This window comes from Quercus suber, unplaced genomic scaffold, assembly GCF_002906115.3.
Source record: "Quercus suber isolate HL8 unplaced genomic scaffold, Cork oak 2.0 scaffold_381, whole genome shotgun sequence".
Classification (NCBI taxonomy): Eukaryota; Viridiplantae; Streptophyta; class Magnoliopsida; order Fagales; family Fagaceae; genus Quercus; species Quercus suber.
Window position 1 is genome coordinate 160,279 of NW_027069833.1, and position 15,871 is coordinate 176,149.

General features: G+C 34.8%; 2 protein-coding genes across 2 annotated transcripts; both read right to left on the reverse strand.

Annotated features, from left to right (window-relative positions):
- Positions 1–896: 896 nt before the first annotated feature.
- On the reverse strand, positions 897–8,360 carry LOC112035366 (disease resistance protein RUN1). The gene is given in 7 exon segments (XM_065760771.1): positions 897–1,219; positions 2,205–2,275; positions 2,831–2,913; positions 3,017–3,839; positions 3,889–4,953; positions 5,050–5,358; positions 5,463–8,360. Coding segments are annotated over 4 exon segments (3,075 nt in total). The 5' UTR covers positions 6,462–8,360; the 3' UTR covers positions 897–1,219; positions 2,205–2,275; positions 2,831–2,913; positions 3,017–3,137.
- A 762-nt stretch (positions 8,361–9,122) lies between these two features.
- LOC112035359 (disease resistance protein RUN1) lies at positions 9,123–15,187 on the reverse strand. Its single transcript, XM_065760770.1, is given in 9 exon segments — positions 9,123–10,427; positions 10,574–10,704; positions 11,532–11,645; positions 11,767–12,556; positions 12,637–12,847; positions 13,454–13,692; positions 13,812–14,119; positions 14,224–14,779; positions 14,782–15,187. Coding segments are annotated over 2 exon segments (759 nt in total). The 5' UTR covers positions 15,148–15,187; the 3' UTR covers positions 9,123–10,427; positions 10,574–10,704; positions 11,532–11,645; positions 11,767–12,556; positions 12,637–12,847; positions 13,454–13,692; positions 13,812–14,119; positions 14,224–14,386.
- Positions 15,188–15,871: the final 684 nt, after the last annotated feature.

Here is a 15,871-nt window from a genome sequence, read left to right on the forward strand (position 1 = left end):
TGATGGAGGTTTGGGGTGCAGGAGAGTTGCAGACTATAAAAAGGCAAAATGATGAGGCATACATGGAATGTTTTTGCTCAAACTGGCTCAATTGGGGTGGCTTGGACAAGAGAAAAATCTGCTGAGATCTATCCTTTTGGATGCTAAACTCCCTCAAAAATTCTCTTGAGGATGGAGGAAACTCCTCTACCTTAGAGAATTAACAAGACAGTTTATATGATCTACTGTGGAGGATGGAAAAAAAAATATTTTCTTGTGGGTATGATTGCAGAGTAGTATATGATGTTGCAAGTAGTCTTAAGGCAAAATTTTCAAGTGTATTGAAGGAAAAAAGCTATGTCTGGAAGCCACTTAGGTCTAATTCTCTGGTTTCTATACAAAGAAAACTTCCTCTGGTGGACATTGGAGACATTGAAAGACCCATTTGGATTCCTGCCAAAGGGGGCATTTATGCCAGCTAAGAAACCTAGGATCAAATTTCAATTGAGGTTGTTGAGGTTGATTGGTGGAAGCTAATCTGGTTTTGTACCACCATTCCTAGACATACTTCATCACTTGGCTTGCTAAGAAAAATAAATTACATACTTGGGATAAAAGCTTATAGTGGGAAATCAAGGTGATAATCTGTGTGCTTTCTGCAGAAGCATAGGAAGTCCAGACCATTTATTTTTCAAATGCAGTTTGTCAAAAAGATTATGGAGGGAAGTTATGAAGAGATGCCTAATAGACTATCCTGAAACAAATTGGAATAAGGTTGGTTGAATGGGGGTTAGAAAATTTAGAAAGTAAAAGCCTTCCTCATGAAAGCAACTTCAAATTTCCACAATTCAATGTAAAAAAAAGTGAGAATGCAGTTCAATGTAGGGCAATATAAAATCAAGAAACTTAAAAAGATATTATCGAATCATATGACAAGTGACTGATCATTATGATAATTAGTGTAGGTACTTATTAAACCTGAAAAGGAAATGTTTTGTGGAAATATATACATGGAATTCTTCATCAAATAGACCTCGTGTGAAAATAATCCTCCACAAGACTGAGTTTTAGAATGGAAAAATAGCCATCTATACTCTGAGCTTTGAAAAGTCACAGGATTTCTCCCAAAGAGAACATGTAGATGTCGGTAAAGGCTATCAAGTGAAAATTGGAGTTTTCTTGATACTCCCACGGGAAAAATAGCCATTTATACGCTGAGCTTTGAATAGACACAGGAGATCTGCTATAGAGAACGTGTAGAAGTCAGTAAAGGCTATCAAGTGAGAATTGGAGTTTTTTCTTGAAACTCCCAGGGAATCTCTAGCCATAAAACCTTACAAATTATATTGTGATAACCCAAAGTTTCCTATGAGATAAAGAAACATTTCAATGTATATGATCATCACTTAGTACAGATTTTCAGCATAGAAACATACTGAGCTTATACTCTTGGGCTTAATGGATTCACATTTCAAGCAGGCCAGTGTGGACATAATTTGTCCAATCTATTGTAAAGGGCAGGTGGATTTTCTGGCCAAGAGCAGTGCACTCACTGCTAAGATGCTTCATGGGGATTATATGCCTTCATAGGTCGTGGTACTATTTTGGTATTTTGTGCTGCTTTTTTCTTTATAAGTTGTGTTTATTATTGTATTCATAATGGGGGAACACTCATGGCTAGCTTTTCTTTAGCATTATATGTTTTATACTCTCTTTTGAATAAACTCACTGTCAAGGACATAGTATATGGTAATATTAAAAAACAATTAAAGAAAGTTCTCTGGTAAGTGGCAACTTAATTGATATTTGTAACAAACTGGTCATGATTGATAGCAATGAGTAAGCTTCAAGAGGATGGAGGGTGAATTTATAAGTTAACAGGGTGTATTCAGGTTGTTTCACCAAAATAACTATATTTGAAAGACATGTAAGAGCTCCTTACAAGTTACAATATATGATCAACATACTGAAAGTGAAGACATTAGGCAACACTTCATCCACATAGATATTAGTCTTAACACTTGGTCACAAGCACCAAGCAAAATAATTTTCAAGACAATGGTGTATTCAGGTTCTTTTTTTTTTTTCTTTTTTTTATAAAATTTTATAAAAAGACAATGGAAACAGAAAAATGAAAACCAAAGATTTGGAACAATACAGGAGGTACCATCAAGAGGGTAATCCATGAAAAGAAAGAATTCTTATAAGATAGGAACAGAACTTGCCTTTGGGGTAGCAACTCAAACCACAAGTGTCCTTCCATTAAGGGTATATTGAGCCACAAGCATTTTTGAGTCTGACAGCATGAATATCAGATAATTTAATTGGCAAGAACGTCCACTTGCTCAATCTACCTTGATTAAATATTATAATTGTCTAGCAACTTAATACATAAGAATCCTCAAGAGACATAGCCAAACCAATTAGTCACAAAGCTGCAGAAACCCACCATCCAATACAGTCTAATGCGGAAACACAGAGAATGTATACCATATAAGAGAGGTAGAAACTTAAGTAAATAGTTCCCATTTGTATGGAAGAATTTTACCAAAAAAACGTAAGTTGTTGAAGATATTATAGAATGTTAAGGCTGCTGACAAAAAATGAGATAATTCAAAACACAGCTAGGCTTAGAAATAATGAAGAGAATGCCGCATGCATGGCAAACTGAAAGGTATATGCCATTTGAACTGGGTATGTAAGTAAATTCAGTACTCGTTGGGTCATCATCATATTTATTACTAATTCTCAATGCCTATTAAGAAGGCCCTGATAAATTTGGGACCTGAGCAACTTCAAATGATAAATACTATCACACCAAATATATAGAGTTAACATCCCACACACATACCTGAGAGCAAAACCCTTATGCAAGTCCTTCAAGCTATGGGGTAAGTTTTGTTGCTGGATTAACGACAGAAAATAACTCAGGGCCTATTTAAGAAAAGAAATTCCAAGGAATTAAAAAGAAAAAAATATATATACAGCTAGAAACAAGTTCTGTTTAGAGAATAGCAAGAAAGACAGCGCGACTTACAAAGAAAATCAGAGAAAAATAGTGTATCAGCCTTGCAGATTCATCAAAGCTACCAATTTCACTAGGATTTCTCTTCCTCGCAATCATAGTCACCTTGTTCTTTTGTGCTTGAATTCCCAATTCAATTTCCCAAACGTGGAATGAATCTTTCAATTAAATCAGTGAGCCGTATCCTCTTTGGGTGTGGTACATCTACCTCATTATAGGTAACTTCTCCACTAGGTCCATCCCCATCCCCATCCCCATCATGGTCATCATGACGTCGCTTTATTATGGTATCTTTTGTTAAATCATCTAAATCATCCTCATAAGTAGTGACGCTGCAGCTGCAGGAACCAGCAATATTTTGTTTGAGATCTTCAATGTCTTGCTCATATACCAAACGGGCCCCACATCTCGTCACCTCCAAGCCTGTACCTTCAATTTCAATTCCAACATCAACCTGACTCAACTGATCATTAGCATCGACTTGACTCAATATCTTGTCCCATAGCCCTTCCATAGAAAAATATTTTATCCAAAGGTGATTTGAATCAATCTTGCCAGATTGCTCGGAAAAACCAAAGCTTAAGCAATCTGGAACTTTATATCCATTGACATTACAGAGAAAATTAATAAAATGCGTAATTGGATGATTTTCCGAACTTTCCGGAGGATGTTGGAGTGGATAATGCTCGCAGAGTACAAAAACAACACATAGAGCAATTCCTATAAAACCTGGAGGCTCTTGCAGATTCAATGAAGCCCCCTCACTTTGATGGCTAAACCATTTCGGAATTCTACTTCCAGGTATAAGAATATTTTGGAGACCTAAATCTGGTCTCTGAAACACACAAATCAAGATATTAGAATTGAGAGAGAGAGAGTGAGACCTGAATGTAACGTCTCAGCATTGTTAAGAACATGCCACTGTAATCCTGATTGTCATTTAATTTGAAGCAATTAAGAAGATAAAGATGTGGATGAAAATCTTCTTCTGGTCTTAAGGGTATTGTTTCGAGTGAGGTACAACCTTCTGCCCCCAAATAATCAACACTTAATGGAAGCTGTGGCAGTGATCGTAGATTAGTGCAACCACTCAAATAAAGAGAATCTAGTTTAGATAGTCGAATGATATCTTTAGGAAGGGAAACAAAATTATTTCCCTTCAGATTTAAATTTGTTAAAGAGGACAAACAACCAACAACATTAGGGACTGCCTATAGATTGCAATAACTTAGATTCATATAGGTCAAAGAGGACAAGACTGACAGAGCAAGCATTGACATGCCCATGGGATCTAGACTTCTACTTTGCAATAAAGGAAAATTGAGGAGTTTATTTGATGGTTTAGATAATAGAAAATTACATCCACGGAGAGAGAGCTTTTGGAGATTTTTTAAGAGAACCATGGACGAGGGTAACTCTTTTATTGCAGTTCTACTCCCATTTAGCTCCTCTAGGCCTTCAATATTTCCCAAGTTCTCTAGCAATTTGTCAAGTTTTGAGCAGTCAAATATATTAAGAGTTTTTAGAGACATCAAACTACAAATTGCAATAGGGAGACTTGAAAGGTTTTTGCAATCTCTTAAATCCAAGTTTATAAGGCTAGTTGAACGTTCCACTAATAATGATGGATCTTTTATAGCAGTCTTACTCAAAAAAAGTTTTGACAAACATGACATATTTTCCACAATCTCTGGAAACTTCTTCAATTTTGAACAACTGCCAAGGTCGAAATATTCAAGAGCTTCCAACCTGATCTTGTGAGGAAGGCTTTTGAGACATTTGCAGCCATTCAAATCCAATCGAATAAGCCGTTTGAGATCTCCACTAGATGCATGAATCTTATACAGTCTTGTACAACGTCGAAGAATTACTTGTTTAAGATTTGGGGCTCCATTTAGGTCCGGGATCTCAATCAAGTTTCGAGAGTCACTTAAGTCAATGAGTTTTAACTCATTAAAATCTGTTATAAACCAATAAATAATTAGACTACCTCAAGCATTAACGAAAAAGCAGGAAATACAAATTAGTATAGGTGAAAATCTTACTATAATTCCTTTCCAGAGTTGTTTGATGTCGCTACAATGCATTCTTAGTTCAACAAGTTTATTTGGTTGGAAATTGGTCGGCATGGATTTTAAAGGATATCCATGCCAATCAATTACGCGTAACTCGTTAGAAAGATAATTAAGGCCCTGTGGAAGTTGGATAGGACCTCCAATGAGGTATTGTGGAGGATGCACATAACCAATTTTAAGAAATCTCAAATTTTTCATCTTTGAGAAGGCTTTAGCACTCAAGTGTTCCTTTGCTTCAATAGGCATGTTTAGCATTATGCCTTCAACTACCTCTGTTCCCTAATAACCAAGAATAATGAAATTAGAGTAATTGACAAATCTTTAGAAGAAATTGTTAAAATATATATAATTCTATAAGTTTAGGTCTAGAATAGACAACTTACAGTATTATTCTTCAATATATGAAGGACATCCTCATAAAGCCATAACCTACTTCGACGACCAGGCTCTTCAGGGGATTCACGATGAACAATTTCTTGTAGCAAATCATGCATCCACAAATATTCATGCATCAACAAAATTCTATCTCTATCAATGGTTATGAGCGATTTGTCTATAAGAACATCAATATTGTAGTTTGGATAGTAACCAAAACTTTCTAGTATATCTCTTATGTAATCTTTGTTCTTTCCTTTGAAAAAACATGCAATATCCAAAAACAATTCCTTTTGGGTATACATCAGACTATCAAAACTTATTTGAAGTATATTTAGAATGTTTCTATCAGGTTCTTGTTTTAGTTTATATAAGGCACTTTTCCATTCATCTATTCTTTTTTCAAACAACAAAGAACCTAAAACTTTAAGAGCCAAAGGAAGGCCATTGGCATAATTCACCAAGTCCTTAGACAAATCCACATAATTTTCTTCAGGATAGGGTTTCTTGAAAGCTCTCCAACTAAAAAGTTGCAAAGCATCGTTGTCATTCAATCCCTTGACTGTATATATATCATCCATACCACGTCTTCTTAACAAGTGCTTATCTCTACTTGTTACAATGATTCTACTCCCTGAACCAATCCAATCATGGTTCCCAAGTAATGCTTCTAGTTGTTCATCTCCATCCACATCATCAAGAACAATAAGAACCTTTTTTTTATGTAATCTATTCCCTATAACATTGATCCCCTCAAAAACATTCGATATATTTTTTCTACTTCCCTTAAGGATGTTAGAAAGAAGTTGTTCTTGTAAAGAAACTAGACGATGATTTTTAGTTTTTTCTCTTACATTAGCTATAAAGCTACTAGCTTCAAAGCTACCTGAAATTCTTTCATAAATTTCTAGTGCAAGAGTTGTTTTACCCATTCCACCCATCCCACAAATCCCAACAAAACGAACACCACCCGACCCTTCAACTAAATATAAATCCAACATTTCCATCACAGGGGATTCTATTCCTACAAGTTCCTTGGAAATGGTACTTTGAAATATAATGTAACACCCCAACTTAATTGCATATTTAATTTTATGGTTTATATGCATGTTATTATTTTAATTACTTTTAAGTGCATGAAGCTTTGATTTTTTTTAAAAGATTATGAATAATTGAAATGGCTAGTTGCATTATAAAGATATAGTTAGTATGATGCATAGTTGGTGTTCTAATTAGACATATGATGCATGAATTGTGATTGTGGAAATTTCACTCCCATGCAACCAATGAGAATTCAATAAAAGTAAGGTTAAAAGGATCATGCATGTTGACAAATCAAAAGGCCAAGGACTTGGCTGGCCATGCAATTACCAAGAGCCACTTTCCTTGACTTTTCTCAAGCAATAAGAGCAACCAAGAAGCAATTCCCACGGGTACACACACACAAATCAGAAAATTCATCACTCTTTGGCCACTCTTTCTCTTAAGGAAAGAGCTAGGAAGCTCTCTCTTAAATCTTTCTCTCGAAGACACGTATCCCACCCCAAAAGTCAATTTGCCTTATCTTTCTTTGGCTGCCCCAGAAGTCCAGCAGCTCCTTTTTCTTCTTTCTCTTCTCCTTCTTCTTTATTCTTGTTTCTTTCTTCTTCCCTTAGCACACGGCTACACCATCTCACCAATAGCTCTCTTTTTTCTCACCAAAAATCATAGCTATATCTCTTTAAGAAGGAATCAAACTCTTACAAAAGTTTAGCTTCAATTGTGGGTAAGTATATACGTTTATTTTCTGTTTGGGGTATTTTAATGGTGTGATGATTTGCTTAAGTTTCAGTTCTGTATCCTCTGTTCTGATATTAGAAGCTGAACTTGTGATTCTGTTTTTGTAAGTTTAAAGAGTGATGGTGTTATGAGCTATTGGATGCTTATTAGGGTTTTTTAATATGTATTGTATAGGTATAAAAATACCCAAATGAAATTATGGCCAATTGCTATTTGTTGATGATTTTAGAAAGAACATGCACTGAAGCTGTCCCTGTGACAGATTTGATGTTTACAACAAGAAAATTCTGTATTAAATAATTTGCTGTGAATTAGGATGCTAGGAATAGTTTTTATGAACCCTAAGGCACGTATGAATGTTGTGGAAGTGGTTTTACAGCATTTGGATGAATAGAAAAATAATGATTTAATTTCTAAGTTGCATGAGTTTCTGCCAGGACAGATTTGAACATGTTGTATTGTATGATTTTTAATAAATCATGGGTTGATGTTTTGACTCCGAAATTTTTATGGTATATAATGGACATACAAAGGAGTAGTTATGTAAACTTTCATGATTTTTGGATGTTTTTGAACAGCCCATTCGTATTTTACAAATGGGGCTTTTGCTGCTGTAATGACCAGTAAACAGGGTAGAATAACTCGGACTTTGTGGATTTAATTTTGAAGCTAGGGTGAATGTTTTGGGCTATAATTTAATATGTTCATCCTTTGTTATGTTTGGAGCATATATAAATTTTATGCCTTAGTTTCTCTATGGTTTGGATGCATAATGTGTTTGATGATTGTATCATATGCTTTGGGGAACTTATTGTGATGGGAATTAAGATTTTCTTGAGTTTGAGAGTTAGGTTAGGATTGAGGTATAAGTTTAAATACTTAGGAAGAGGTTGTCAATAATAAGTTTTGGTTTTCATTTAGGTGACGAGAACAAGAACACGGACACTTGAGCTCCTCTTGTACAATCTCTCGCAGCTTCGGCTTTCAGGTAAGGGATTTGAGATATGTGTCTTTGATAAGTATAGATATTATTTAGAAAAGTATTATGCATTAAAGCTTTTATTTAGAGATATTACGTATAAGCATGAGTTAAGCAAAATATGTGTTCGTGAGTTATTCAATCTTATATGCATAATAATTTTAGCATATTGATGCTATTATTTATATCACGAACAAGATATTTAAGAATGAAGCGGATATGCTACTATTGTGATACGTTTATGTAAAAGCAAAGTTATCAGAAAAATATAGTTTTCAGTTATTCCTTCGTTATGATCTGAACTCAGCCAGTACGGGTTATAGTACTGGCATTTCCATGGAAATTCTGATAAGCCATTATAAGTGGGACTGGCTCTGCTGTACCTGCCCTTGTTGGTAATAGCCAACTTGTGGAGGATGTCAACCTACCCCCATGGTTGAAAAGATGTATTATGATATGATTCCGGAATGACCTAGCATTGTGGGGAATGCTGGATGCCTGGCACTCTGTGCTGGAAGCATCCCAAAGTTGTGACAGACTTACAGTTGGATTAACTAATATATATGATAAATGAGCTATTGAGCTATTTGGAATTATAAGAAAAGTATGATGATAAGAAAGGTATATTGAATGTGTTATAAGTAATGAGAAGTTATGATAAAGTAATTACAATCTGTTCAAAGGTAAGGTTACTGAACTATGTTTATCCTTTTATTATTATATGAAAGGAAAATGAAGTACATTCATCTAAAAGCTCGTAAATTATTTTGAGAACAATAAGAACAATATGAAGACTATTTTATCAAAGTTGGCATATCCATAAAGTATGTAATTTACATGCATTCTTATCAAGGGCCCATGGAGCTTAAAAACCTTACTGGGTTTCACAGCTCACCCTTTTATATTTCAGTGCACAAGTTCTTCCTGGAAGCAGCGAGAGTATTAGAGGTGGCAAGGATTCGGTGTTTTATCGTTTGTCAAAATGTATAGTTAGTTTTTGTTGTACAGTACTTAGCTCTTTTGTTGTATAGAAGGAATCAAGATGTACTTGATTCTTGAGCACAGATGTAATTCGGTATCTTAGTTTGTTTTAAACCCCGGTTGTATGTCTTTGGGGTTAGGTTTGTAATAAGAGTTTGGTTAACGTTTAGCTATGTTATACTTACATGAATACCTGACGTTTTTAGCCAAGTGGTTATCTTTCCAAATTCAAAGGAAATGTTCTGCAGAAGTTGCAAATGTCCAGACCATTTATTTTTTAAATGCATTTTGTCAAAAAGATTGTTGAGGGAAGTAATGAAGAGATGCCTCATAGACTCTCCTGAAACAAATTGGATTAAATGGGGGTTGGAAAGTTTAAAATGTAAGCTGAAAGCTTCCTCATGTAAGTTAGCATGGGGGTGTGGTTTACCATTTATGGAGTCAGAGAAATGCAAAATTTAGGGAGGGAATATTTAAAGTGAGGAGCAGAAGTTGGAGAAATGGAAATTGGTGTAAGGATGGAAGCTAGAGGGAATTTCAAATACTCTTGAATGAAGAGATATCTGTGTATTAGCTGGAATATTCCATTATCTGTTTTCCAAGTGAAGCCATTTTTTGTATGTGATGTCCTAGTAAGGGTCAAGATGTCATTAGGAAAAGTTAGAAAGTGTTTCTTTAGTTTGATGAAATTTTTGTTCTGCTTCAAATTTGTGTATTATGACTAGTTGTTTTGTTGTTACTACAGCGATGTTGTGTGTGGACTTGAACTGAGTGTTCTCTTAATTATATATTTTCATTCATCCAAAAAAATAAACACCTGGTCCAAGATCATGTAAGTATGCAAATTTGGAATATTTGATTGACAGGAAATTTAAATAAAGGATAATGCCTAATTTTGGTATAAATTTCTGTGAACTGTTAAACTCAAAAATTTTGGAAAAAAAGAAAAAGAAAAAAATTGGGTAGTGATAATGTAAGTTGAAGTTTCGCATGGAAATGTTACATCTAATCAAATCACAAAGAAAAGAGGAAATAAATGTGCTATCTTTATAAATCTATGACAGAAGACTATGGGATGAATGACATACCATGAGCTCAGATATGAAGAGCTGAAAAGTAATAAAGGCAGCAGTGCAAGCAGAGGAGAGGTTATTCTACAACTCGTTTTCCCATCTTTAAGAATGGAATCAATGGAACACCAAAGCTAATTTGAATTCCGTAATTTCCATATTACCTATCAAAACAAAAAAGAACTTCCTCATTCCTCATCACAGCTTCTAATTCTACCGGGTCTTGCTTTACCATTACAATTTTGCTTATTTCTTTCTCTATTATCAATCATCAGTTGACAAATGAAACCCAAATGATCAGATAACGAACCCATGAAGTGACAATGGCCATACTCCTGCACTTGTGCAACCGCTAGCAATTGAAGCTTAGATGCAATTGTATTGATTCAAACACTCTAGAAATAATCCCACGCAATATGTAGGACAGCCAAATCAATGCACCTAGAAGGAACAACATGACACCCAAATGACAAATAAGACAATGAGAAGTTTCTAATTCCAAATTGTCAAGGATGAAAGCTGGGTGCTCATAGACTGAAAAGAAGCACATTAAAAACAGGGAAAAACAAATAAAGCAAATGTTTCATACTGACTGCTGAGTACATCAATAATCTGATTTTGACCAGCAAGAACACAACGAATGATATTCAATAGATGGTAGCGTAGCCATCTATTGCTAATATTCCAAATCCAAAGAAAATAATCAACAGAGCTAACTTGTCATACAGACACACACACATTAGGAAATCTAGACAAAATTTCGTCCTTAAACCAAATTGTTTAAATGAAAACAGAAAATAATGATATTTTGTAAGCTTGTTATAAGAAAAACAAGTCAGAACTTAGGAACCTAATTCAACTGTTTCAGGTCTAATTCAAGGACAAACTCAGCACAAAATACAAATACCAAAAAGGAAAATTTCCAGCTTTCCAATCAACCAAACAATGGGTGGTGTGGTGTGGTGTGAAGTCAAAATAAAATAAGATAAAATAAAGAGAAAAGAAGGGTCCTTTAAGTTTTAAAATAGTTATCCTACTTCTAAATGATAAAATAGTTGCATTAGTTCTATTGTACACGACAAGAAAGCTTTGCAAATAATTTTATCTACTTTGCTGCAATTTAACTTCACTTGGAAACAGAGGCCCAAATTTTCTTCATTCCATTTGATTTTACAACACTGGAGTACCATGCGTCAATTGCATTCTCCTATGGAAAGTTGTAGTAAATACTATAAAAAGAGAGCAATAACAGAGAGTTCCAAATATACCATCCAACACAATTGAACAAAATGAATACCATACAATCAGTTCCAAATGCCTTTTTGTCAGCTAGCAATGTGACAGTTTCTCCTTTCCAACAAAGTCCAAATACTTCTTCGTATCTAGCAAAAATGAGAAAACAAATTACCAAACTAAAAGAATTGGCAATGAATTTTCAAAAAGAAAAAAAAATACACAACTGCAAACACTCTCACGTAAGAGGGAGAAAAGATGGTGACTTACAATAAAATCAGAGAGAAAAAAAGTTGATCGGCAGTGCAGATTCCATAAAAGCTATAACTTTCATTGAGATTCCTCTTCCTCACAATCAGAATTACCTTATCCTTGTGTGCGTAAATTCCCAAACCAATTTTCAATTAGATTTAGGTCTGGTGGTTCTTCATTAGAGCTAGCTTCTCCACTAGGTCCAGCCCTTCCTATCAGAGTCATCATGGCTTCGCTTAATTTTGGTATCTTTTTCTAAATCCTCAAAACCATCCTCATCATAAGCAGTGATGATGCAGCTGCTAGGCCCAGCCTTAGTTTGGTTTATTAGGTCTTCAATGTCTCGCTCGAATACCAGATGGGCCCCACATTTCGTAACCTCCAATCCTGGACCTTCGGGTTCAAATTTAACTTCAATCTGGCTGAAGCCGTTAGCGTCGACTTTATTCAGTATGTTTTCCAGTTCGCTCCAAAGTGTGTAGAGGAAAAATAATGCAGTAAAAGCTGATACGATTCAATCTTACCAAATTCCTCGGATAAAATATGGCCTACCAATCTAGATCCACCAATGGAAACAAAGATAATGCGTACCTATCATATCTCCATAATCTTGAATATGAAGTTGGTGAAGTGGAAGATGCTGGCGGAATACAAAAACAGCGCACACAATGATTCCCATCAATTCATTACCTAATGAATCTGAGGGTACTTGTAGATTCACTGAAGCCCCAACGTTTTGGTGGCTAAACCATTTCAGAATTTCACTTCCAGGAATCCCGACACTGTAATGATAAGAATGTTGCAGACTCTGAAACATACAATTCATGATGCTTAGAACTCCACATGAGAGAGAGAGAGAGAGAGAGAGAGAGAGAAAGAGAGAGAGACCTGGGTATTAATGATATAACGTCTTAGCATTGTTGAAACTACGTCACCGTAGCCTTGATTCTCAATCAATTTGCCACAATTGAGAAAACGAAACTTCGGCCGAAAATCGTATTCTGGTCTTAATGATAATGTTTCCAGTGAGGTACAATTTGTTGCATCAATATACTCAATATTTAATGGAAGCTTGGGCAACATTCGAAGATGAGTGCAACTGCCCATAAAAAGACTTCTCAGATTAGATAGTTGAATAATACTTTCAGGAAGGGAAACAAAATTATTTCCTCTTAGATTTAAATGTTCTAAAGATGACAAGCACCCAAGAACATTAGAAATTGTCTGAACATTGCAGTAACTTAGGTCAAGTTTGGTCAAAGAGCATAAGCCTATTAAAGAGCGCTCTAGCATGTCCATGGGATTTGGACTTCTTCTAGGTTGCATTAAAGGAAACCTAGTGAGCTTATTAAATGATTTAGACGAGGGCCCATGCATCCGGAGAGAGATAGTACTTTGAGATTTTTTAAGTGAACAATGGATGAAGGTAGGCCCGTTACAGCTGTCCCACTCAAGTCTAACTCCTCCAAACCTCCGATTTTTCCCAAATTTTTTGGCAATTCATCAAGTTTCGAGCAGCCAAATAAATTGAGAGTTTTAAGAGACATCAAACTACAAATTGCAATAGGGAGACTTGAAAGGTTTTTGCAATCTCTTAGATCCAATTCTATAAGGCCAATTGAGTGTATCACTAATAATGATAGATCTTTTATAGCAGTCTCACTCAAACATAGTTTTGACAAACGTGGCATATTTTCCACAATACCTGGAAATTTCTTCAGTTTTGAACAACCATTAAGATTGAAAAATTCAAGAGCTTCCAAGTAGATCTTGTAAGGAAGGCTTTTAAGAAATTTACAACCATTCAAATCCAATTGAATAAGCCTTTTGAGATCTCCAAGAGATGCATGTATCTCATATAGTCTTGTACAACGTTGGAGAATTAGCTGCTTAAGATTTGGAGCTCCACTAAGGTCCGGGATCTCAATCAAGTTTTGAGAGTCACTGAGGTCAAGGAGTTTTAACTCGTTTAAAATTTATTATAAAACAAGAAATAATTAGACAAACTCAAGCCTTAATGAAAATGATGGAAAAAAACACATTTGCATAAGTGAAAATCTTACCATAATTCCTTTCCATAGTTGTTTGATGTTGCTGTAATGCATTCTCAATTCAACAAGTTTGTTTGGTTGGAAACTGGTTGGCATGGATTTTAAAGGATATCCAAGCCAATCTATTGCACTAACTCATTAGAAAGATAACTGAGGCCATGTGGAAGTTGGACAGGACCTCTAATGAGGTCTTGTGGAGTTTGCTCATAGCCAATTTTAAGCAATCTCAATTTTTTCATCTTTGAGAAGGCTTCGGCACTCAAGTGTTCTTCTATTTCAATAGGTGTGATTAGCTTTATGCCTTCAACTACCTCTGTTCCCTAATAATGAAGAGTAAAGAAATTAGAGTAATTGGCAAGTCTTTAGAAGAAATTGCAAGAATATATATAGTTCAGTAGGTTTAGGTGAAGGCTAATTAACTTACAATATTATTCTTCAATACAAAAAGTATGTCCTCATAAAGCAACAACCTTCTACGTCCACCAAGCTCTTTAGGGATTCATGACTAACAATTTCTTGACCCATTTCTTGTAACAAATCATGCATCCATATGGTTTCCTTTGGCTCAATGGTTATGAGAGATTTGTCTATAAGACACCAATATTGTACTCTGGATAGTAATCAAAACTTTTTAGTATATCTCTTATGCAATTCTTGTTCTCTCCTTTGAAAAAACATGCAATATCCAAAAATAATTCTTTCTGCATATTCGTCAACCCATCATAACTTATTTTAAGAATATCTAAAAATTTTTTATCCGGCTCTACTTTTAGTTTATCCAAAGCACTATTCCATTCATCTATTTCTTTATCAAATAACAAAGAACCTAAAACTTTAAGAGCCAAAGGAAGACCGTTAGCATAATTTACAAAGTCCTGAGACAAATCCATATAGTTTTCTTTAGGACCAGGTTTCTTGAAAGCTCTCAAACTAAAAAGCTTCAAAGCATCATCGTTATTCAACTGCTTGACTGTATATATAAATTCATGTCACATCTTCTCAATAAATGACTATCTCTGCTTGTTACAATGATTCTACTCCCTGAACCAAACCAATCATGGTTGCCTGCTAATGCTTCCAGTTGTTCTTCTCCATCCACATCATCAAGAACAATAAGAACCTTCTTATTACGTGCTATATTCCTTATAACATTGATTCCCTCATAAATTTTCCATATATTTATTTCGCTTTCCATAAGGATCTTGGAAATAAGTTGTTTTTGTAAAGAAACTAGACCTTGATTTCTAGTTTCTTCTCTTACATTATCAATAAAGCTGCTAGCTTCAAAGTTAGCAAAAATTCTTTTGTAAATTTCTTGTGCAAGAGTTGTTTTGCCCATTCCACCCATCCCACAAATCCCTACAAAGCGAACACCACCGATCCTTCATCCAAATATGAATCAACACTTCTTTTACACATGAGTCTATTCCAACAAGGCCCTTGGAAAAATACTTGAGAATTTAAAATTCAATTCACTAAATATCCTTTTAAGGATTTGTTGGATATCTAATGATTCATGGCTGCAAAAAGATAGCAAAAAATGTTTTTGATGAGACAAAGCTAACCACTTTAAGGATACAAAATATTCAGCAAAAACACTCTTAGCTTCATTCAGTAGCAAAGGGGAATTCAAAAAATGTATCCAATAGCACTGTTATGAGTTATGGCTATAACAGCTCTTTGAGTTGGGAGTGTGCTTTTTTTTTTGTTTTTTTTGAGTAGGGGAGTAGTGTGCCTAATTTTATAAGTCCTTTGTTGTACATTTCTTGATGTCTATTTCGTTCTTTTTTGTTTTCTTTTTCTTTCAACTTCAAAATAAAATAAAATAAAATAACCAAAAAAATTAAACTATTTACTGTACAATTCTACTTCTAGCCTAACCATGTGTCCAAGACATTAACAAACAAACCTGCTCATCAAAGCAATTTTACAGCTTTCAAAAATGATTCCCAATTTATTTATTTCGAAATTCAAATTTGACCACTACTCAATTTTATACATGATTCTTGATTTCTTATAAATACTTATTAAATTATGGGTTATAAGTTCTAACAACTACCTTGTTTTGTTTT